The 23,838-nt window shown below is 33.3% G+C and overlaps 1 protein-coding gene across 6 annotated transcripts; it reads left to right on the plus strand.

The window, feature by feature from the left end:
• Positions 1–9,111: 9,111 nt before the first annotated feature.
• Positions 9,112–22,767, plus strand: LOC137818488 (lipase class 3 family protein). Of its 6 annotated transcripts, none has more exons than XR_016516328.1 (15): positions 9,114–9,485; positions 10,279–10,388; positions 11,395–11,457; positions 11,545–11,734; positions 12,287–12,391; positions 12,484–12,620; positions 12,744–13,311; positions 14,621–14,686; positions 14,824–14,910; positions 15,182–15,454; positions 17,614–17,938; positions 18,022–18,168; positions 18,742–19,128; positions 19,208–19,278; positions 22,361–22,767. XR_016516328.1 is itself a non-coding variant. In XM_068621944.2 (14 exons), the coding sequence occupies exons 1-14, from the start codon at positions 9,228–9,230 to the stop codon at positions 22,547–22,549; spliced, it is 3,045 nt and encodes a 1,014-aa protein (XP_068478045.1). In that variant the 5' UTR covers positions 9,112–9,227; the 3' UTR covers positions 22,550–22,767. The 6 variants fall into 6 exon arrangements, 3 of the variants coding, with proteins under 3 accessions (XP_068478045.1, XP_090152635.1, XP_090152636.1); XR_011082079.2 differs by having other exon boundaries at positions 14,834–14,910; XM_068621944.2 differs by having other exon boundaries at positions 9,112–9,485; positions 14,834–14,910; positions 18,742–19,278.
• The last annotated feature ends 1,071 nt before the right edge of the window (positions 22,768–23,838 follow it).

Genomic DNA, 23,838 nt, shown 5'->3' on the forward strand with positions numbered 1-23,838 from the left:
ATTTATATATGGGTAAATGGAAATTCATTATTATATGACATTTTGGATCACCCAAATGTTGATTAGTTGTCCTTATAATTAATGGATATGATTGTTGGTAGTGAGTATGTGTTATTAGTTTTGCTTGTATATCCAAAGATAACAAGTGTTTATAGTTAATGCATATATCTTGCCAATTAATGTTAATATTATTAGCATCATTATGTTTTGTGTATTAATGTTTCTCCCAAAGGAGAACATTAGTATGCATAGAATGTTTTTTGAATATGTATTGTATGTTTGGTTTATGACTCGAAGTATTTATGTTAAGTATCTGTGATCAAGTATCTGTTCCTGTATCTTTATGCGAATGAGCATAGCAAGTAGTATTAAGTCTGCTCTTCCCAAAAATGATAGTGCAAAAAAATTTATGAAATCTGTGGAAGAGCGCTCTCAAAAAGCTAATAAGGCTCTTGCTGGCACATTAATGAGTACATTAACCACCATGAAATTTGATGGTTCTCGTACTATGCACGAACATATCATTGAAATGACTAATACTGCGGCAAGACTTAAGTCTTTTGGAATGGCAGTATATGATAATTTTCTCGTGCAATTCATTTTGAACTCTTTACCGTCTGAGTATGATTCTTTCCAGATGAACTATAACACTATGAAAGATAAGTGGAATATGCATGAATTGCATAGCATGTTATAGTTTAGGAAGAGATCAGACCGAAGAATCATGGAAACCACTTCATACATTATGTGAACAATCAGGGAGTTGGAAAGAAAGTCTTCAAGAAACATGGAAAGGGTAAATGACCACTGAAGATAAATGAGTCCTCTACTAAGCTCAAAAAGAAGAATGACAAATGTCATTTTTGCAAGAAATCAGGACATTTCCAAAAGGATTGTCTGAAACGTAAGGCTTGATCCGAAAAGAAGGGTAAGCATAATGCTTATTATGTATGTTTTGAATCAAACTTAACTGAAGTTCCACATAATTCTTGGTGGATTGATTCTGGATGCACAACTCATGTTTCTAATATGATGCATGGATTCCTTTCAACCCGAACCATAAAGCCAAATGAAAAGTTTGTCTTCATGAGAAATAGAGAGAAGGTTCCAGTGGAAGCATTCAGGACTTATCGTTTAATCCTCGACACTGGATTTTATTTAGACTTGATGGATACTTTTTATGTACCTAGTATATCTAGGAATTTAGTTTCATTGTCTAAACTTGATGTTGTCGGATACTCTTTTAAATTTGGGAATGGATGTTTCAATTTATATCAGCATACCTATTTGATTGGATCTGGTACTCTTTATGATGTATTATATTGATTTAATCTTGATAATTTATATGTTGAAACTCTTATGACCTTGCATCATAATGTTGGCACTAAACGTAGTTTAGTGAATGAATGTTCTGCTTTTTTGTGGCCCAAATGTTTGGGACATTACCAAAGAAAGGATGGAGAGATTAGTAAAGAATGAAATACTTCCAAGTTTAGATTTTACCGATTTGAATGTATGTGTGGATTGTATTAAAGGCAAACAAACAAAACACACAAAGAAGGGAGCCACAAGAAGTACTCAACTTCTTGAAATTATACACACTGATATTTGTGGACCTTTTGATGTAAATTATTTCAATAAAGAAAGATATTTTATCACATTTATTGGTGATTTTTACGTTATGGTTATGTCTATTTATTGCATGAAAAATCACAAGCAGTGAATGCCTCAGAAGTTTATATAAATAAAGTGGAAAGACAATTAGATAGAAAGGTGAAAATTGTCTAGTCAGATAAAGGTGGTGAATATTATGGAAAGTATGATGAAAATGGACAACACCTTGGTTCGTTTGCTAAGTTCCTTGAGAGATGTGGTATTTGTGCTCAATACACAATGTCAGGTACACCACAACAAAATGATGTTTCAGAAAGGCGTAATCGAACCTTAATGGATATGGTTAGGAGCATGTTAAGTAAGTCCACTGTACATGTTTCATTGTTGATGTATGTTTTAAAATCTGCCATGTACTTGTTAAACAGGGTTCCTAGTAAGGCAGTTCAAAAGACACCTTTTGAATTGTGGACAGGAAGGAAACCCAGTTTGAGACACCTGCATGTTTGGGGATGTCAGGCAAAAGTTAGAATATACAATCCGCAAGAAAAGAAATTGGATGCAAGAACAATCCACGGATATTTCATTGGTTATCCAACAAAGTCAAACGAGTATATGTTTTACTATCCTACCCATAACACAAGAATTATTGAATCTGGAAATGCACGGTTAATTGAAAATGGTGAAACCAGTGGGAGTGATACTTCACAAAATTTGGAGATTAAGGAAGTTAGAGTACAAGTTCCTTTAACTAGTACTTCAACTTCAAGTATTGTTGTTCGTAATGTAGTTGAATCACTCAACGATGATGAAAAACAACAAATTAATGATCACGAGGTTAACACTGAACCTATAGTAGAACAACCACAAGAAATAGAATTAAGAAGATCTCAAAGAGAAAGAAGGTCTGCTACTTCGAATGATTATGTGGTTTATCTAGAAGAGTCAGAAAATGACTTAAGTATTGATAATGATCCAGTTTCATTTTCAGATGCCATCAATAATGATAATTCTGATAAGTGGTTAGATGTCATGAAAGATGAGCTTAATCAATGGCACAAAATGATGTATGGGACCTTATAGAATTGTCAGAAGGATGCAAGAAAGTCGGGTGTAAATGAGTCTTTAAGACTAAACGTGACTCTCATGGCAATATCGAATGTTACAAGACCCAACTTGTTGCCAAAAGGATTTACTCAAAAGGATGACATTGATTATAAGGAAACATTTTCACCTGTTTCTAAGAAAGATTCCTTTAGAATTATCATGACATTAATAGCTCATTATGATCTTGAGTTGCATAAGATGAATGTCAAAACTGCCTTTTTGAATGGGGATTTAGAAGAGGATGTTTATATGGACCAACTAGTGGGGTTCATTGAAGAAGGAAAGGAACACAAGGTGTGTAAACTTAAGAAATCAATATACGAGCTTAAACAAGCTTATAGACAATGGTATCTTAAGTTCAATGATACTATTGTGTCCTTTGGATTTAAGGAAAACATCGTTGATCGGTGTATATATCTGAAGGTCAGTGGGAGCAAGTTTATATTCCTGATTTTGTATGTTGATGATATCTTGCTTGCAACTAATGATCTTGGTCTATTAAACGAGACTAAAAAGTTTCTCTCTAATAACTTTGAGATGAAAGATATGGGTGAGGCATACTCTGTGATAGGAATTGAAATATTCCGTGATAGATCACAAAGACTGTTAGATTTGTCTCAGAAAACATATATTAATAAAGTTTTAAAGAGATTTAGAATGGATAAATGTTCAACATCTCCTATTCCAATACAGAAAGGAGACAAATTTAGTCTCATGCAATGTCCAAAGAATGATTTAAGGAGACAAACAGATGGAGAATATACCTTCTGCATCTATTGTTGGGAGTTTAATGTATGCTCAAACTTGTACACGATCAGATATTAGTTTTGCAGTTGGTATGCTTGGTAGATACCAGAGTAATCTAGGATTGGATCATTGGAAAACTGCAAAGAAAGTTTTAAGATACTTACAAGGAACAAAGGATCACTTGCTTACTTATAAAAGATCTTATCATCTTGAGGTGATTGGATATACAAATTCAGATTTTGTTGGTTGTGTGGATACACAAAAGTCTACATTTAGTTATGTGTATCTTTTAGCCGGATGAGCGATTTCATGGAAAAGTACGAAGCAGTCAGTCATTGTTGCATCCACCATGGAGGTTGAATATGTGGCATGTTTTGAGGCCACAGTTCAGGCTAATTGGTTGCGGAATTTTGTTTCAGGACTTGGAATTGTTGACAATATTGCCAAGCCGATGATAATTTATTGTGATAACTCCGCAACTATCTTCTTTTCTAAAAAGGACAAGTATTCCAAAGGTGCTAAACATATGGAATTGAAATACTTTGCCATTAAAGAAGAAGTTCAGAAACATAGAGTGTCAATAGAACATATTAACACTGATCTTATGATTGCTGACCCTTTAACAAAAGGGTTACCACCCAAAACATTTACTGGTCATGTTGTAAATATGAGCATTATGTCTACTAGTGAATGATAAATGTTGTTATTAATGCTTATTTGACACTCTGAGCTCATTGATAAATAAAGTTTCTGAAATTTATGTTTTCTACTTTATGTATATGCATGTAAATTTTGTTCTGGAAAACAAATTATTTTGTTATTGATGAAAAATGACATTATGTTTAAACCTATTATGGATTTCTCATTATAAAGTCATATTAAGGAGAAAAAAATGATATAATAGTAGTACATGGAAGGAAATGTGTTGATTGAAATGACATGTAACCGCCATGATTCTTATTATTTCTATATCCTTGATTTTGATGGATGATAGAACCAATTTACGTAAGGCCTTTTAAATGCGTATTTATGTAATTATTAAATCATGAAAGTATTATAACTTATATGAGTCAAGTGAGAGAATGTAAGAAATTATGTAAATTAATTTCTATAAAGTGACTCGCATGACATAAAGTTTGAGATTTGGGCCCAAATATGATTTAAAAATAATAATAGAATTAAAGGCCAGTTGGTTAACGTGAGAATATAAATCCGGTGATACCTAATGAAAACCTACATCTGATGGAGATTGAGAGTTAAGGGCAATAGGGTTCTGTCTCTGCAAATAATAGTTGTCTCATTGTTAGTCATGAAGAAAGTGTGTGTCATGGATAAAGGTAAGTGCCTATTCCTTCTTGATTGTATGAATATGTGTGAAAATCATGATGTGATAAGATCTATATGTGAACATGAATGTATGTTTTCATAATCATGTTTTAATTTACATGGAGAATATGCAAACAAATTCTCAATCCCTACTTTTTCTCTTTCTCTTTTCTAATCACCTAATGGATTTATCTTGTTATCTTAATCAAGTATTGCAGGGAGTATGAGTAAAAGATCAAATATTATTTTTGTAAGTTTTTAATAATTAATGTTAATTATTTTCTTTATTTCTTATCTTGTTTTGATAATTAATATGTTATGTATTGTCGAATTTTAAAGTGTATTAGAATGAATATAAATATGTAATTGATAAAAGTCGAATAGATGTTTACTTGGATGTTGATATCTTCAATATCGAAGGACTAATGAAAAAAACAAAAGGTTTCTCATATTCTTTATAATGGGAAGCAACATGTTTAGTATTCATATTACTATAATGACATTAAAGTTAATTATTTCTAATAAAGATAGGCATGTACTTTCCAAATGTATACACTTCATTCTTCTTCATTATATACAAATGCTGATATAAATGTTGATATGTACTTAAAATTGATTACGTATCGGTAAGGGTCGTACGACTGATGTCATGTCTCGGACATCATCATTGGGTCGATTGAGATCGTGGCCCACACCAATGGACTGACTGACAACACAAATTCAATTATGCTCAAGCAATATTAATCAAGTAAATTAGATGTTAAGATCTAGGTAATGTATTACTAAACACGGTCCAACTCCTTAAATCCGACCCAGTAAGAAAGGCCCGTTATAATAATATAAATAGAACACATTCCAAGATTCAGGTACGTCATCATCTACAATGCTCTGACAACCAAGTCGAACACCTTTACTGACTTGAGCGTCATAGTGCCTTCTGTAAATACCCTCCGAGTCTGGACTACGAGAAAACCGAGAAGTGAGACGAGTAAGGAAGAGTTAGGAGCTTGCGAGGAAGGATGCTGAAGTATAATATGACCGACTGAAGGTAGAAGAAGAATTCTCTCAATAGTTCTCTGGGCTCTAACCCCCGTTTGAGAACAATTGGCGCCCACCGTGGGGCCGAGAGAAATCGAGTGAAGAACGCTAGTAGATGGTATCAACCCGCAACATGACAAGAGAGAGGATGACGAAGCTGACCAGTTGACAGTGTTGATGTCTCTACAGAGAGAGATGACTGAGTTGAAGAGGAGGAATGGAGAGCTTACAAGGAAGAATGAGCAGAAGATCCAAGCTCTCCGGAGGGAGAACGAGGATATGAAGAAGAAGTTGGTCAAGGGAGGAGCATTTGTTGTGCCGACTAACCTTGTCGGTAGCTCAATCACATCCCCTCCCAACCCGAGGGCAATCGAAAAAACCAAGGACAAGATCCCACCCAGGAGATGGATGGTGAGTTTTGTCCTAACAAGTTGATCCGCACGACTGGGACCCTGAATTCGGTGAGCCGACATCCTTTCACCGATTCTATCATCAGAGTTCCCCTGCCGGATAAATAGAAGGGCTTCAATAGGGATCACTATGATGGCACGTAGGGGTGGCAAAGTGGGGGCGGACCGGCCCGCAGCCCATTAAAAAAACGCGGGGCGAGTTGCTTTTAATAAATATTTCTTATGCGAGCAGGCCCACGGGCCAACCCTTATGTAGGGCGAGTTAGAAAAATCAGCCCGCAAATTCTATGCGGGGCGGGCCAGCCCGCATTGCCACCCCTAATGGCACGACCGACCCAGATGAGCACATGGACGCGTAAACTATGCACATGAGCCTTTTCTTTTGTACATTTGTGACCAACTCTCTCTATTATAAAATGGGTGCTTGGGTCTTTGAAATAACAAGTTGAAACTGATTTTTGAGAAGTAAAGAATCTCTACCAAATTGGTGAGTGAGTGTGAGAGACTTGTGTCTTCTCCTCTTCTAGTCTTATCTTGGGAGATCTTGGGCTCTCAAGTGGCGACAACACTTATCTTGAAGTCAATCCACCCCTTCAAGTGGCATGCACAATTCCAAGAGTTTCATCCACATAAGTCCATTTTCCCCTTCACTTTCCAAATTATCCATTTTTGTTCTACTTGTTTGTTTTCGGTGCAATCACTTCCTTATGATGTTCTCTTTCATTTGCTGCACTTATATTCAATTTTAATTGGTGCAAATTGGTTGTTCTTGCTGTTTTGGTCACAGTCTCCATGGGTATAAATGCTATATGTTGTGTTTTTTGAGTTTCTATCCATGGATTTGTTGTTCTTGATGGGTTTCTATGTGAGTTTGGCTTGATTCTTATGTTTTGGTGAGTCCTTGAATGATTAAGAACATTGATCCAATTCTTAAAAAATGCCTAATCATATTCCAACTCTTATTGAATCCATAACATGTTCATATCATATCCATATCATGTTCTTGGGTTCACATCATATTTGGTGGGTGATACTATCATTGACAAAAAAGAGAGAAAAAAGTGGGTCAAGTAAACACAATTTTTTTTTACCTACCAACTATAATGGGTGGGTAAAGATAGAGTATTGGATAAAGCTATTAATCCACAGATTATAAAAATTATACCAAAAAAATCTATGTTTTAATTAGGAAACATGTTTTATATGTTTCCAAATACACGAGTTTGTCTTGTTTCATTGTCTGAAACATTCAAACGTTTAGTCTTGTTTGTTTGAGAAATCGAGAATCCAAATTGAAAGTGTAAAAGTTGTGAAATTGAAATCCAAACCATGTCGAAATCGAAATCTTGAAAGTTATGAAATGGAACCAAAATCCATCTGAAATCAGCGTTCTCTAGATTGAAAATTTGTTCCCCAATTTTTTCAATCTATCATTCCGAAATTGAATCATAAATTTGTAACTCGTCTTTCAAAATTTACATTGAAATCTCAAATTTGTGGTTTCAATTTGTAAAACATGAAAACTTTTATAAAAAAAATCATTATTTTTTGTAGTCAAGTATCTTCAAACTTAGGTCATTCACCCAATCTTAAAGTAAGATTAAGCTTTCTTCTTAGACATATCTAAACATAAATTAAAAACAACTAAATATTTAAAAAATTAAGTTTTTGACTGCTTAAACTTAAATATATAATTTTCTTTTCTTTATAACTTCTTCATACATACACTACATTGAAAAATTAGTTGTAACTCTATTCAGAGATATAAAATCCAAGAATACATATCTTGTTGTAGTTTATTAGCTTTGACATGTTTTGTGTAATGTATTGTTTTTATGACCTTAACTTTGATATTGTCTTTTTATGTAGATCCCAATTTATTTTCACAGACATTTATTATCCTAACTTAACAACTTCTTCTTATAATAAATATTACTTTTTATACACATCAATTGGATACAATTATCTATTAATCACATCAATTAATTAGATACACAGTTCATTGTAAAAGATTCACAAATTCTGAACTCGAATATTCTCATCAGATTTGTGAAACATTTCTTCCAATTTTCTTCATTTTTATTATGAAGAGTGGATATTCCCTCACTTATTCCTTTTCTTTTTTCCCACGTCAAATCAAATCAACACAATCACATCTTATTCTCTCCCATTATTATTAACATAATTCCAAAACCTATTAAAACTTATATTATTTTCAGGACATTATCTTTTTATTATCAAACATAACTTCAAAATAATATTTTTTATTTTTTAGAAGATCCAATTCATATTACTTTTTATATTAACTATGTTTAGAATAAAATAGTATAAATTAAAAATATGCTGACTGTCAATTAGTATAGAAACAAAAACATTCTTATATTCTAGTCTAACTATTTTCTTTAATTTTAGGTGATTAGTTAATTAATTACTATAAATAAAATCATTATTTAAAAATAGTTTTTAAGTCTAACACAATCTCATACAATTACATTTTCTATAAGATGAGATTTGTATCCTCACTTATATATTAGTTGTCGATAAGACAAACAAATTTTCACTATAATAAATTTTAAATTACTCCTATACAAGATTAATTCAACCTTATCTAACAATTTATAAAATAAAGTTTTCATCAATTTATATTCTATAAAGATATTTCAATAATTATATCAACGTATTCGAGTTTTAGTTAAATTTTTGGTAAAAATACAGGTTTAATATTTTTTACGTGTTTAAGTCAATAATTAATTATAAGTTGAAACAAATTAAAGTAATTTTTAAGCTGGATAATGTGTCCCAAATTTTATGATTCCTTAATTTTTTATTACTTTGATATAAATTGTGAAAGAATTGATTTCAACCAATAATAGTAGAGTTTTGCATAGCCCATTTGGTTCTTGTAGTTCCCTCCCACACCACACAACGCAACGCAAAACGCAACGCGTTGTTGTGACTGTTCTTGGAGTGAGTTTGGTTAGGGCAGTTATGGAGTTCATACAGAGCCGCGTGGAGCCATGGATCAAGGACCAGCGGGCGAGGCTGTTAGGCCTCAAGGACAAGGTGTCGTGGGGCCCACTCCAGTGGCGGATGAAGTGGCCGTGGGCCTCCCACCGCGAGCACAAGAAGCGGATCCAGGAGGAGTACAACCGCCTCACCACGCTCTGCCGCGCACTCAAGGCGGACTCCGTCTCCGATTTGCAGGACCTCCTCTGCTGCATGGTCCTCTCCGAGTGCGTCTACAAGGTCACTTTCCTCGCTTCAATTTATCACGCTTCTCAAAATTAAAATAAGAATCGTAAAATGTTTGTTTGGATTGCGGTGTACATAATTCTGATTTGAGAGCAGCAATGTGTACTTCAATTTGTTCTTACTGTACTCGCGGTGTTGTTTTTCAATCGATTTTGAAGTTTGACGTTTGATGAAATGTTTTTTTTAAGTGAATTACCGAGGTGGAACTCTAAATTTGTTTGGATATCTTAGTTTGTTAGTTAAAGAATGGCATGTGACTGTGATATCGACGGCATTGTCAAGGTTTTTGAGATAGGACAAACCTTGCATACGGTTGCCTGTGCATATTTCTAGTTAGAATTTGAGTTTCACGTTGTTAGTACGTGAAGAAGGTTTTGTTGTAAAGATCTGTGGGTATTATTGAGAAAAATCTTTAATTCTAATTGGAGAACAATACATAGAGAAGTGCTTGCAAGTTTTATCCTATTTGAGTTTGGACAAAACTTACGTACAGTTGTGTATATGTTGTTTTTCAATTAGAATTGGAGTTTTACCTTGGTAATGTGCGGAAAAATGTTTAAATTATGGGATTATGCATATTATTGGGATTAAATTAATTCTAATTGAAGAACAAGACAAACATGTATAGAACTGTACGTAGTTTTTCTGTCTGGGGTGTTTGTGGTTTCTGTCAAGTGCTTATAGCAACATTGTAACTAATACAATTTTCTTGGGAGAGTTTTTGCATGAATATTTGGTAGTTGGTTAACTTATTACTCCTTGTTATTTCTGACTTATTATATCACAGAGACCTGCTGCTGAGATGATTCGAGCTGTAAATAAGTTTAAGGCAGATTTTGGTGGACAAGTTGTTGCTTTGGAGAGGGTGCAACCATCATCGGATCATGTTCCTCATAGGTGTTCATTCATTCTTTATAGAATTTAATCCTTCTTCTAATCTTATATTATTTGCATAATTCCAATATGCCATTATATATTTTTATATTAGGAGGCTTTTATCTTTTGTTATTGTTCTCATCCATTCTAAAATATATTTGGATTGTATTTTGGGGGTAAAGAATAGGCTATTTGGATTTGTTCACATTAATTGGTAGTGATCATCATTTTTAATAATTGTTTTTTAATGTAATGGCTTTGGATTGTTATTTTTAGTGTTTTTTTACAACTTAGCTTGTGAATTTCTTGAGAGTTCAAATTGCCAGAAGAAATAATTACTAATTTCACTTACCTTATTGGTAACTACTTAGATTGCTGCATTCTCTCTCAAAATAGAATTGTGCATTGAAGTATTTTGTCTATGCTTCTTCTCTTAGGCTCTAAAAGTTTATTTAGTGTTGGGTTCAAATTTGCTGGACTGTCTTCCTTAGGGTTCTTTTATTTGACTTATGCAGTGGATGAAATAGAGGAGGGATTTGGCTGTTATTCATAACAGAAAGATGTTGCTCATGATTAAGAAAAATAATAGACAAGAGAATAAACTCAATGTAGCTGGAATGAGAATGTTGCATTGTATGAAGGCATGTACTACACTAGTCGTACAAGATAGGAATAGGATCAGATACATTTGAGAAGAAGTTGGGGCAGTATTTTGGGGAAGATGGTAGAAGCTCATCTTATATGCTTTTCGTAGGCATGTGTGGAGAAGATCTACAATAATTCAAATAGATCAGATGGAGATTAGCAACTCTAGTGGTAAAGAGAGACTGAGAAAAACTATTATCAAACTATTATGGAAGATTAAGAGGTCAACAATTTGTCAATACTCCATAGACATGAATACATGATCTATGATAGAACATTTTTAAATTGTTTGATCCATGTAGTTGAACCCAACTAGTGGAATAAGACTTGGTTGTTATTGCTGTTGTTGTGTCATACTTATTTGGTTATTATGTTGTTGAAGGTATTTGTTGGCAGAGGCAGGAGACACTTTATTTGCTTCCTTTATAGGAACAAAGCAGTACAAGTGAGTTGTTTCATACGATTCTATGTGTGAGCCTTCAAAATTCATTTTAATTTCAAGAATCTTTACCTGTTTCTATTTTGATGAAAGGGATGTAATTGCTGATGCAAATATACTTCAAGGTGCCATCTTTCATGATGATGCTGTAGAGGAATCTGAAAAAGATGCATCAGCTGAATCTGACAATGATGAAAACCATAGTGGAAAAGACTATATGTGGAATCCTCTACAGTCGAGGTCTAAGAAACCGAATAAGAAATACAAACCTGCAGCTCATAGGGTAAATGACTGTTATCCAATATAATATATATTTTTATTAAATTAACTTGCAGACTCTTATACCTGGAGATTTTTAAATGGGCTCATAGTTTAAAAGGTTGACTGGATCCCATAGTTTCATAAACTTTTTTAATGAGTTCCTTAAATCCAGTCTGCTTATTATTATTATTATTATTATTATTATTATTATTATTATTATTATCAGTAGTAGTAGTATTTTGAATCTTTAGGGACCTGATACATAACTGTAACGACTTGATTGAAAATTTTCAAAATGTAAAGGAGCCTGTAGATTAATTTAACTATTTTGTCATTCTTATAGATTGTTGCTTCTTTATATGGTAAATTTATAATAGTTTAAATTCTATGGTTTTCTTATCTATTCTGCTTTATAATTTTTCAACTGTTAAACTCTATATAATCTTAGGATCTTATTCAACAGTAAAATTGCAACCTTGGTTTCTGGATATTTTAGTTTATAGCAATATTACTTGTGTAAATATTTATGTGTCGGATTTCAAGAATTTCCTTCATAATTTATATTACATCTCAGGGTTTCATGGCTCGTGCTAAAGGAATACCTGCTTTAGAATTATATAGGCTTGCTCAAAAGAAGAAACGCAAGCTTGTTCTATGTGGTCATTCACTTGGTGGAGCAGTGAGTTTGATTCATCCATTTTGGAATTTAAAGCATTGCTTCATTATTGTTTGAACAAATTACATGTGCGAAGTTCCTTGTATTCTACACAGGTAGCTGCATTAGCTACTCTTGCCATTTTGAGAGTAATTGCTGCTTCATCTTCATCTTCATCAAAGGAAAATGAAAATGTCTCTATCAAATGCATTACATTTTCTCAACCTCCTGTTGGAAATGCTGCTTTGAAGGAGTATGTTTTCCCTGTACTTTTTTTCTCAATTTCTAAATTGGTTAGCTGCTTGTTCTTTTTCAAACCTGCAAAACTAGAATATTAATTGTTTATTTCTTATTTTTTTTTTGCTTTTCTTTGCAGCTATGTTAATAGAAAAGGTTGGCAGCATTATTTTAAGAGTTACTGTATTCCGGAAGATTTGGTTCCCCGTATTTTATCTCCTGCTTATTTTCACCATTATAATGCTCAGACTCAGCCAGGACCTTCTGAAAATGAAACTAACAGCTCATTATTGAGAAAACACGAGCAAGGGTTAGGGAAGTCAAAAGAGAAGGACACAGAGCAGTTGGTTTTGGGGGTAGGGCCTGTGCAGAAATCGTTCTGGCGACTCTCAAGGCTAGTTCCTTTGGAAGGTCTACGGAGACAATTTAGTACAGGCAGAGAAAGAGGGATCAGTTCTGATGAGAGAAATTCACTGCCTGATTCTCTTGCAAATACTTTGATTGAGGAGGAAGTAGTTGCACCGCAGTTGCTTGAAATACAAGAGGGTTCTGATGGCATATCACTCAAGCCTTTACCTGAAGCTGATAAACATTCATCAGAGGTTCCAATGAATGGGAAAACAGATACAAAGAACAATGTGATGACTGGAGATGAGAAAAAGTGGCGAAGAGGGCCTTATTTGCCTTCATATGTGCCATTTGGACAGGTATTTGATTTGATTCAGTTTTCTTTTGCAGTCACCATAGATTCTATATATGTTTTTACTTTCTTGCTTTTTCATGGTGTACTGCTTTTGCATGTTATTTTTTTTTTGTGCTTGCATGCAAAGGATTGGTTGATTTGTCCTATAAGATAAAAAAAAAACTAGATCAGAAACTAGAATGAGATTAGATCTTCTTTACCAAATCCTTAATTGCCAATCTGAACGAGTATGATGGCAGAATGGACAAGAGCAAAATCCACAAGAGTGACTGAATGAACTACCAGTAATTTGAGAGCCTGGTCTCTCCCACCGAAAATTAATTCTCACCAACTAACTCGATCATCCTCTCCTCCCATCTTCATAATTATTGTAATCAACTGACTTATTTTTTTTATAGATAACAGAACTGTCAATATTCCCCATGTGGATAGTTCCCCCTAAACCTTCACCTGGTCCTCGAGGTAAACAGCTTATGGCTTTTGAAATTGTTGTTCAGTTGATTGAAGCATGTTCACTAACCCAATTCCACCCTTTAGTACAAGAATATCTTCCAGTCCTCCTGGGTCGAACATAAACATATGAATACTCCTGTACTCCGTTAGTCCTCCGTTGAGTTTCCTATGGTATTTTTGGCCTTGAAACAGAGCATCAGTGGCTCTTAAATTTTACTAAGATCCCATGGCTCCCTTTGCAATCTGCACTACTCCACATGGTTTTAGCTAATAATTATTAATATCCTTCACCTCATTGCCCTTTGGTGGGCTGGTGGTACTACCCAAAACCTCCATTGTTGCCATTGGTCCCTGGTTTTCCTTGTATCAAACATAAGGCTTCCCTCAATTTTTTGCCTCCTCTTTTCCTCCCAAAAATGATCCATCTCTATCAGTCTCATTCTTGATCTCAAGAACTTCGTTTTTTGTTTCAGTCTTCTGATTCGTTGTCCTGAATGTTGTTTGTTTCTCCCAATTTTTGCTTCTTTCTTTCCCTTCTGTTCTCTTCTTACCTTCATCTTCTGTTATCTTTTCTTGCTGCCTTTTGTCTGCTAAAGCCACTATTTTACAGTGGTTTGAAGGTTAGTGTTTTAGGAAAACCTAATGATTAAGGCATTGGATTCTATAATCAATATCAACCAGGCTTTAAATTGTATGCACTTGACAATGCAAAATCAATTTTTAATGTACAGGACCAAAAGCAAAGGAGTAAAATGATCCCATATCTTGTGTTTTTCCTCAATTAATATACATTTTATTTCCAATTTTTTGTTTCTTTTAATTAATTTTGGACTCATTGGAACTTGTTTCATGTAAGACAGCTTTATTTATTGGGAAATTCTGCTGTAGAGTCTCTATCAGGTGCAGAGTACTCAAAGTTGACATCGGTATGAGCTTTTCTTCATTGCTTATCAATCTTTGATATAGTTCCAGTGTCCCATTTTAGGCTTAGGGTTTATCTTCCAACTTTATATTTATGAATATGGTAGTGTAAGTTCTCTCATTTTGTTTTCGTTTGGCAAAGACATTTTCAGGTCAGATCTGTGATTACTGAATTGAGGGAAAGACTTCAATCACATTCAATGAAATCATATCGATCTCGATTTCAGAGGTAACCATCTGTCTCATCAGGTTACGCTAATAGAATTGGGTTTACATAGTTTCCAAAATTATTGCACACCTAAATGATCATATACTTACGTCATCTCAAGATTCATGCCCAAATCATCTTATCTACTGTAAATATTTCCGAGGATATGTCCTCTAAGCTTCTTGAATTCCATCTAATGGGCTAATTATTGTTTGAAGTTTTTAATAATGCTTTTCTACATTAATTGGTGTTTCATAGAGGAATAATACTTCTTTTCCTTTCTGGGTTGCAGAATCTATGACCTTTACATGAATGATGATTCCTCAGCTTTCTCTGGGATTGATCAGTTTCCTCATCTGAAGCAATGGCTTGGGTTTGCAGCTGCTGGCACTGTGGAGCTTGGTCACATAGTTGAGTCCCCTGTTATTCGAACTGCAACCTCAATTGTTCCTTTAGGATGGAATGATGGACTAGGAGCAAAAAATGGAGAACCTCTGAAAGTTGATATTGCTGGTTTTGGGTTGCATTTATGTACACTGGTTCATGCTCAAGTGAATGGTAACTGGTATTGTCATTACCCCATGAAACATCACTACTTATTGGTTTAGTTTTCTTTTGATAAAATTTCTCAAGACTAATTGGATCTGTTTAGATTTGTGGTGGGTGGAAACAGGAGTAGGCCATAGGCAGAGAAAGAATTAGTAGTTATATTATAACGGTCAGAAATACAAACCGTTAAAGTACCAGAAAATATCATGGTTTTCAAGATATCACTTGGTGATTTGTGAACGAAACAAAAGAATACATTAGCTAGCATATATTCATGGATTTTGAACATATTAAACAGGACGGCCTGTCATTGTATACAGCATCTATACTACAGTAAATAGGATTTTTTCTATTTCTTATCTAAATTTCTCTGATTTAAAATAAGCTTAGTAATTTTAATTGAAAGATTGTCACTGGCCCACAATCAACCCTACTTGCTCAAGGAGATCTATTGTAAGATTCGTACCTGCTTCAATGGAGTTTTACATGGTTTGGACCCATAAGAACAATCTCATCTGGCATTCTCTTGCTGGTGCAGTAAGTTTGTTGTACCATATAAAACAAGTATGAGAGAGTCATAAATAACAGGATTAACTATTTAGTACAATATCCCAGGCTTGACCCAATCATGTTTGTCAAGCAAATAAATCACCACCAGAGGCAAAGGTCTTGCGAGTTCACAATAGGAAGAAAAAGGTCAATAATTGTAACTAGACTGTTTGTTAGCTTTCTGTCTTGGGGTAGTTAGCAGACAGTTAGAGCTAATTTACAAGTGAACTCTCTAAAGTGTAATAGAGGAATCGTGTGTAATTGGAGGGTTTGGACTGGGCTTTATCCCAGTGTGAAAGGAGATTGCTCTTTTGTATGGTTCTTATGCTTTCTTTCACAGTAAAGGGCATATTCCAATTTTTTCCATTATTCTCTCTCTTTCCTGGACTTTAATTAGCTTTAACTATCTTTCTCAATGTTCCTAACAAATCCCATGCACTCTTAAAGTTCAATAACCTAATGCTAACCCTTAAATCCTCCTAACAGTATTTAATATTTCTTTGACATATTTGTTATTAGTAGCATCTGTCTTGTTACTCCATCTCCATTGATTGTTGTGATTGCTAATATATTTTTGGTTTAGTGCATGAAAGCATCTTATTTTTTTTGTTAAAGTGCATAATGTCTCATTTTTCTAGTAGTGTTTTAAAGTTATGTTTTTATGAGCACTCTTCTGAACTGTCCATGTCATAGTTTGAATTGAAAATTTACGTATCTTATCTGAATGTGTTTAATCTTTTTGTTGGAGATGATTAATTTGTGTTCAGAAAAGCAGTTTTTCCAAGGCCAAGTGCAGCTGTTATTTGCTGGGGCCTATAATATTACAGGGGAAAAAAGTTAAACATACATTTTACAGGCTATGTAAAAAAGTTTCTGAATTAAGTGATTCATAATAAAAATGGGCTGGGAAGTAGATTCATGAAATTTCAAGATACTCATTATCATTACAAATCCTGGGGATTGGATTTCAATGGGTTGGAGGACGTTCCATTCCCTTCCATCCTGTTCCTCTGCACGAACAAACTATATCAAAGTTTTCCAATATCATCTCTCTAGTCCAATTGGTTCATGTAAAGCTTTGGTTACATATGTAACCATATATATTATGGATGCTTGAGTATAGGTGGTTTCTGGAGCTGTCAATGACCTTGTTTTATTATATTAGAGCAGTTTTGCTTTTCCTATTGATCTGAAAGCCTTTGTTTGGTTGTGTAGATGGGTGAAGATGAAAATAAAATAGGATGTTTGGTAGGAATGAAAGAGGAAAGAAATAATTTTAGAAAATGGTGGGACCCATTGTACTATTTGTCACCTATTTCTTGTATCTATGTCTCTTTCCATCTCTTCTCTATTTTGTCTTGAACCAAATACTTTCGCTTCTTATTTCTCATCTCATTTCCATCTTACTTATTTCTCTCCTCTCTACCAAACACAATGTTTATAATCTAGATTGCTTTATTAGTGACCTAGGATGGAACAAAACTAATATATTTGCTATGTAATTCAACATAGTAATTAAAATATGCTAAACGTCACCCCTTTCCTGTTGTTTCTCATTACATATTATTTCTGCAAAATAACTTCAATACGTCTAGAGGTGTGTGACATTTATTTAATGTTCATTAGGTGTTCAACTACAGTTGAATCATTTCCTTCTCCGCCAAACTATTCTTCAAATCAAGGAATCCAGCCTGAGATACAGAGGTTGAGAATATTAGTTGGTCCTCCGCTAAGAAGTCCACCAAAACATCAAACTGTGTTAGACTCATTGATGCCTGCTTTTACTTCTGTTGACTCTGAGACTGCAAGTAGTTCAGCACCTGTTGACAAGGATAAATTCATCCGTCCAGAAAGTTTAAACAACTTTGTAATATTTTGCACCAGTGACTTTACAACTGTTTCCAAAGAAGTTCATGTGAGGACCCGCAGAGTACGATTAATTGGGTTAGAGGTATAGGCAATTTTTCTTAGGGGCAGATCATTTAACTCCTTTTATTATCTGTCTAATGACCTACATGAGTTTGCTATGTGCAGGGAGCTGGTAAAACTACCCTTTTAAGGGCTGTCTTGAATAAATGTAAACCAAATACTGCTGCCAATGATGATGCAGTTTCAGAGGTTGTGAGAGAAGTTATTGCTGATGGTTTGTGCTATTGTGACTCCAATGGAATAAATATGCAGGTTTTCCATTTTCCATTATTTTTATTTGTCAGATTATTATTATTCATAGAAAAAAACAAGGATGTTCTTCATTTCTGAAGTTGCCTGCTCTATAGGTCAAGCAACCTAATGTTAACCAGCTGAATGTCTGTTGCTTGTACTAGTTTCATTCTATATTTGTTTTCTACTTTATGGCAATGGTCTGTGTTATTTTTATGAATGCCAAAGTGTTGAAGCAATCCTAGAACGTTTTTTTTTTATATTCAGGAGGGTAATGGTGTTGTTATCAACCTATTACGTGTATTATATGTTTCATGTTTCAATGAATTCTGATTAACATTTTAGTCAACACAGTGTGCAAACTCACTATTTTTAGTGTTCTTAATACATAACTACTTGAGCTGGATATAGATTCTTCTCAGTTTAATTTTGTAGAAAAATATTGTTATAACCGAGTGGTGTCAAATACTGAAGTTAAGCAAACATTTGAGGTGCATATTTATGATTGCTTGTAAGAGATTGGCCATGAACACTAGTAGCTTTCTGTTCATGTTAGATTGAAAGTAAACAGTTTTTTTTTAAATTGTTTTGCAGGAACTAAATGTGGAAACTTCTCGCTTCAGGGATAAACTATGGCTTGGAATACGTGATCTAAGTCAAAAGACAGATTTGATTGTTTTTGTTCATAACTTATCCCATAGCATACCCCGATGTAGTAATTCAAATGATAATCAACAAAGGCCAGTCCTGTCACTTTTCTTGGATGAAGCTAAAACTCTTGGAATTCCTTGGGTTCTTGCAATCACAAATAAATTTGCTGTTAGTGCACACCATCAAAAGGCAGCAATTGAGGCTGCTTTGACAGCATACCAAGCATCACCTAGCACGGCTGAAGTTTTAAATTCTTGTCCATATGTTATGCCTGGATTTGTTGGGGCTTCTATTTCTTTGGACGCAATCAATACAAATTCTACTAAAAGGGTGGGTGCTGAAAAGTTTATATTTGCTCCTATTAACTTCATTAGGAAGCCTTTCCTTAAAAGGGAGATTGTTTTTCCAGTAGAAGGAGTAAATTCTCTTTGTCAGCAAATTCACCAAATTCTCCGAAGTCGCGAGGAGTCTTCCTTTCAGGTGGGAAAATCTTTAGTATATCAAATCTTGTGTTTTTTGAATATTTTTACTACTACATAATTTTCTTTAGCTTATATTTCACTTCAAACTGTGATTATGGTTATTAGAATAACAGACTTTATTATTAATTAAAATTTATTGAGATTCCCCTTTGCTATTTGACAAGACTCATTATGAATTTCAATCAATAATAAAGGATATTAGAGGATATGTTTCTAGCACTTCTATTGTGGCTTTTGATCTAAATATTATCATCATAGAATGGTACGTTACATGCTTTTATAATATTCATTCTTGAGCTTTCACTAAATGCTGAAATTTTTTAGCGTAGTTGGTCATTGTCATTGACATATTTGAAAAGCTTTGATTGCCAAAGAATATTTGATATTGTCCCCACTCTTCAAAATTAAGTTCAATAAATAGCATATATAAAATAAGCTTTATTTCAGATCTTTCAACTAAAAGCTTAAAAGTATAGAAGAGTCAATTGTTAACCGTTGCAAATAAGGAACAATTAGGAAAGCTCTATAGACTAGTTAATAATTGCTCAGGTAGGGTGCACCCAAGATAGAGGGTATTTGGGTCTTGATGTAGTTGTAGTATTTGTATAGATATAACGGTTAGTTATTAGGTAAGTATCTCAACTATTTAGATTATTTATATTGAATTCCTTTTTATAGGTTGCATAAGCCATAACATTGATCCTCCTCTGAGTGTTATTAAGTAGTACAAGTCTATACTAAAAAATTGAACTCATTTGGTGCATGTTGAAAATATTTGCCTAAATATTTTTAATTTGAAGTGGATTAAATTAGTTTTTAGGAGTTTTTGGTATGTTTCAAATTTTAATATATTGTTCAGAGAAAGAGAAAGATACGGGTTTTATAATCTAAATTTAGGAAGCTATTAGTTTGTTTCTAAGATTAAGATAATACTAATATTTGAATTTTTCTTATATTTTTGCTCTATATAGAGTTCATGACCAACATATTGTTGAAGCTCTTTCACATAATACATCTCTAATTCTTTCAAACTATATTTTATAAACAAAAAAAACCAACTAAGCAGTAGATCCAGCTTACTATATTTTGGTAAGCGATGCTCAAATATTCCAGTTCTCTAACATTGACTAAGAATACTATAAGAGGAAAAAGTCAACTCATGTAAACCTTGATGTGGATTATGATGATATATTACTTATTTACTTACAAACTTTTGTGGTTTGATTTTGAAAGGCGTGTATCTAGTGTCGTAGACATAGATTAACATTACATTAGTACCAATTTCGGTGTAAGAGGTGTCAAATAATGGTGTTACCAATCACTTGTCAAATTATCACTGGAAAAGAAATTGACTAGTTGACTTAAATGGAAAGGTGCATATTTTCACTCAAAGGGATTCTTATCCTATATGACATTTACTTATACCTTTATTTTTTTTCTTTTTAACATCCACTTTTAATTTTGCACCCTGTAATTTTATAAAAAAATTATCTTTTCACTTCAAGTGTTTTAAGTTTAAAGCTCCAACTTCCATCTTCACACCTCTTTTACTATGTGTGAAATTTTTGGCCCCCTTACATTTTTTCCATCCTTGGCGGCATTATGTAATGTTAAAGTTTGAGCTATAATAGATTGGGACCTTTAGAGGTCATCCTTTTGCTGGAAGTATGTGCTCATGTACTTTGCTTAAGATTTCCAGTGCTTTTTAATACCATCTACTCCCTTGTGTTTTGAGCCCATCAGCTACACTAAAATATATTGGTAGTTAATATATTCATGTAGAGTTAGCCATTTGTTTTTTTGTATTTTTTAAGAAAATGATTTATAATTAAAAATATAAAACCAATTATGATAATTAGACAAGTTTTCTAGAAATTGTTAGGGTTAAAGCCCTTCAAAGATAATTTTAAAGTTTTTTTTTCTCTGAAATCAGGAAAAGTTGCTTGCAAAAAAAGGTTACCATGACAGCATTTTATCATAGGAGATAAATTACCTGTCTTCTTATGAGTGATATAATCAATAGTTACCTGTATAAATATACATTTTTTTTATGATGAGGTATCCTCGTTGAGGTACTTATGCAGCCCATCCCAGAAGAACTTTCGTGTTGGCTCAAGCCATTGACGTATGTTTGGCATCAGAGTAGATTTCTACCCATTTCTTTTTACCAAAACCATAACCTTGGAGTCCACTTTTTTTTTCTTGGGTAACCTGAATTGCGACAGTTCCGTTCTCTGTTTTCTGCATAGTGAAAACTGAAAATTTGACTTCCAAACGAGTGTAAAGCATCTTCAGATTCTACTCCTGATGTTATGATGGCCCTTGCTTTTGCAGTTAAGGGTGTGTGGTGCCTTTTTCCAGTGAGGTTCTTCCACTAAACAATGTGTGTGTGGTGAATCTTGTAATGACGCAGTTCTTTAGATACTTCACTCAAGATAAAAGATGGAAATCTGGTTAAATAGAAGTTTAGTTATTAGGCTCCCTCTTTAGACATTCTACATCAAGAAGATGATAAAATTTCTGAGTTATTGCTAAACAAGCAGTTCTATTGGGTTAGAAGTTCAATTTGTTATACTCAAGATCCCATGTTTCAGGTAGTGAAACTTTGTTGAGATCTAATACAATTTCACAAAACTAACCTGTATGGGGAGAATTGTTCTTCGCTTATATATACTAATTTGGTCATAATGATAGTAAATGTGGGATCTCCAATATACTTTTTCATCTCAATGACTGAACTTTTTCAGGATTAAATATTTACAGCTGAGTTTGATCACTGCCTGATAGATAAAGCAATCATCAATATGATAATTTCTAATTATTTTAGAATTTGGGTTTGGGACCTAACCAAACTTGAGAAAATCTGTTTGTGTGATAAGGATGGGCTGTTCTCCACTAGTACACATTATTTTGGTCACGTCACTATCGATATTGGATTTCTTCCAACATTAATCATACATACTCATTGCTGTTTGTTGGTGCACAACTTGTGGTCATGTTTTTCATTGCACAGTCTGATTTATTTTTGTATAAAAGTTCACACTAACAAATTGGATTACTTATTAATGATTTGACCTCAGGAATTTGCAAGAGATAGGCTTACGATGGAGTTGGCACGAGAAGAAGCAATGTCAATTGAAGCAAGTAGAGATGCTCGAGCAAAGGCAAATTCATTGAATTCTGCTGCTGTGGGGGCATCTGTTGGTGCTGGTCTTGGCCTTGTCCTAGCAATTGTAATGGGTGCAGCATCTGCCCTGAGGAAGCCCTAAGGACCAATTTTTCCTTACAATTGACCCGGGCCTTGCTCAAACACAAGCTGGATCGTGTCTTCCCGGTGCTCAATTAATTTTTGCTATCAGGATTTCATTCTTTAACTAGATCATAGATATAGATAGAAGAAAAGTATACGAACCCAAATTTTAATTTATTTGTCAACCTAGCACCATATTTCACTCATTTATTTATTAAATTATTTTTAATTCTTGAATTTTGATTTTGTTATATTGTGAGGAATGGTAAAAATGCAAGTAGATTGGAGTCCAATGAAATTGTGCTGATTGAGCTAAATAGTGTGAATTCATCATCCATGTTTATTTCTAAGAGTCCAATGTCTGCAACTAAATGACCAATGGGACAAAACTTAGTCATGTTCCCTAAGTATTCATTATGTTATTAGTAGAATTTATGAAAATTTAAACAATGAAACACTATATGACTATATATATCATTAAAACTAAAAATGTATATCCAAAATCTTGTATATTCGGAGAGAATTACCTATCTTATGTTATATTTTTAAAAATATAAATAACTTAGTTATATATTTTTTGTTAAGAAAAATTTCTAAACAAAACTATAATTGAGAAAGTTATAGTAAAATTTATTTTAATTGTATTTCTAACTAAAGGCTATTATTTTATTTGATCCACATTTTTAATATTTTAAATAATAAATATTTCTTGTAATTTGCAATTGTAGTTTTATAAACCATGTTAACAACTCATAAATTATCTATTAGCTATAATTTATTCGTCAACTAGTTTACTTTATTAGAAAGTAAAAATATTATAAATCGAAACAATAAATATATATTTATCACATACTGCTTTTACCAAAAAAATATGTATTACAAATTTATACAATTTATTTTTCGTCGTTATCTCTTATCCCTTAAATTTCTTTTCACATTATTGTTCTAGTTCTCACATCTAATAGCTATTTTAAGACTATTATATATATATATATATATATATATTGTATTTTTATTGAAGGATATATATATTGGTAAAAGTGTATATCTGTTTACCAGTAACTATTTTAAATAATATGCATAATCACTAGAATAATTTTAAAAGGATCTGATTAATGAAATCTAAATATACATAAAAATTATAAAACTTAAACCAACAAAATAATAAAGTTGGCAACACCTAACAAATGAAAGTAAAGCATTTAAATGGTTAAAGAAATATTTATTAAAACTCAATAGTTGACCTAAGGGTTCGATATTTTATCCAACGTTCATGTTTTAAGATAATTAATCATAGAGCAACACCTC

This window comes from Phaseolus vulgaris, chromosome 10, assembly GCF_051622355.1.
Source record: "Phaseolus vulgaris cultivar YP4 chromosome 10, ASM5162235v1, whole genome shotgun sequence".
In the NCBI taxonomy this organism is placed as follows: domain Eukaryota; kingdom Viridiplantae; phylum Streptophyta; class Magnoliopsida; order Fabales; family Fabaceae; genus Phaseolus; species Phaseolus vulgaris.

Bases quoted from the DNA above. Each gene is read 5' to 3' on its own strand.
- LOC137818488 (XM_068621944.2), top strand. From the start codon at position 9,228: ATGGAGTTCATACAGAGCCGCGTGGAGCCATGGATCAAGGACCAGCGG. The intron at 15,455-17,613 runs GTATTGTCATTA...AATGTTCATTAG, and splicing joins GCTCAAGTGAATGGTAACTG to GTGTTCAACTACAGTTGAAT. The intron at 18,169-18,741 runs GTTTTCCATTTT...ATTGTTTTGCAG, and splicing joins CCAATGGAATAAATATGCAG to GAACTAAATGTGGAAACTTC.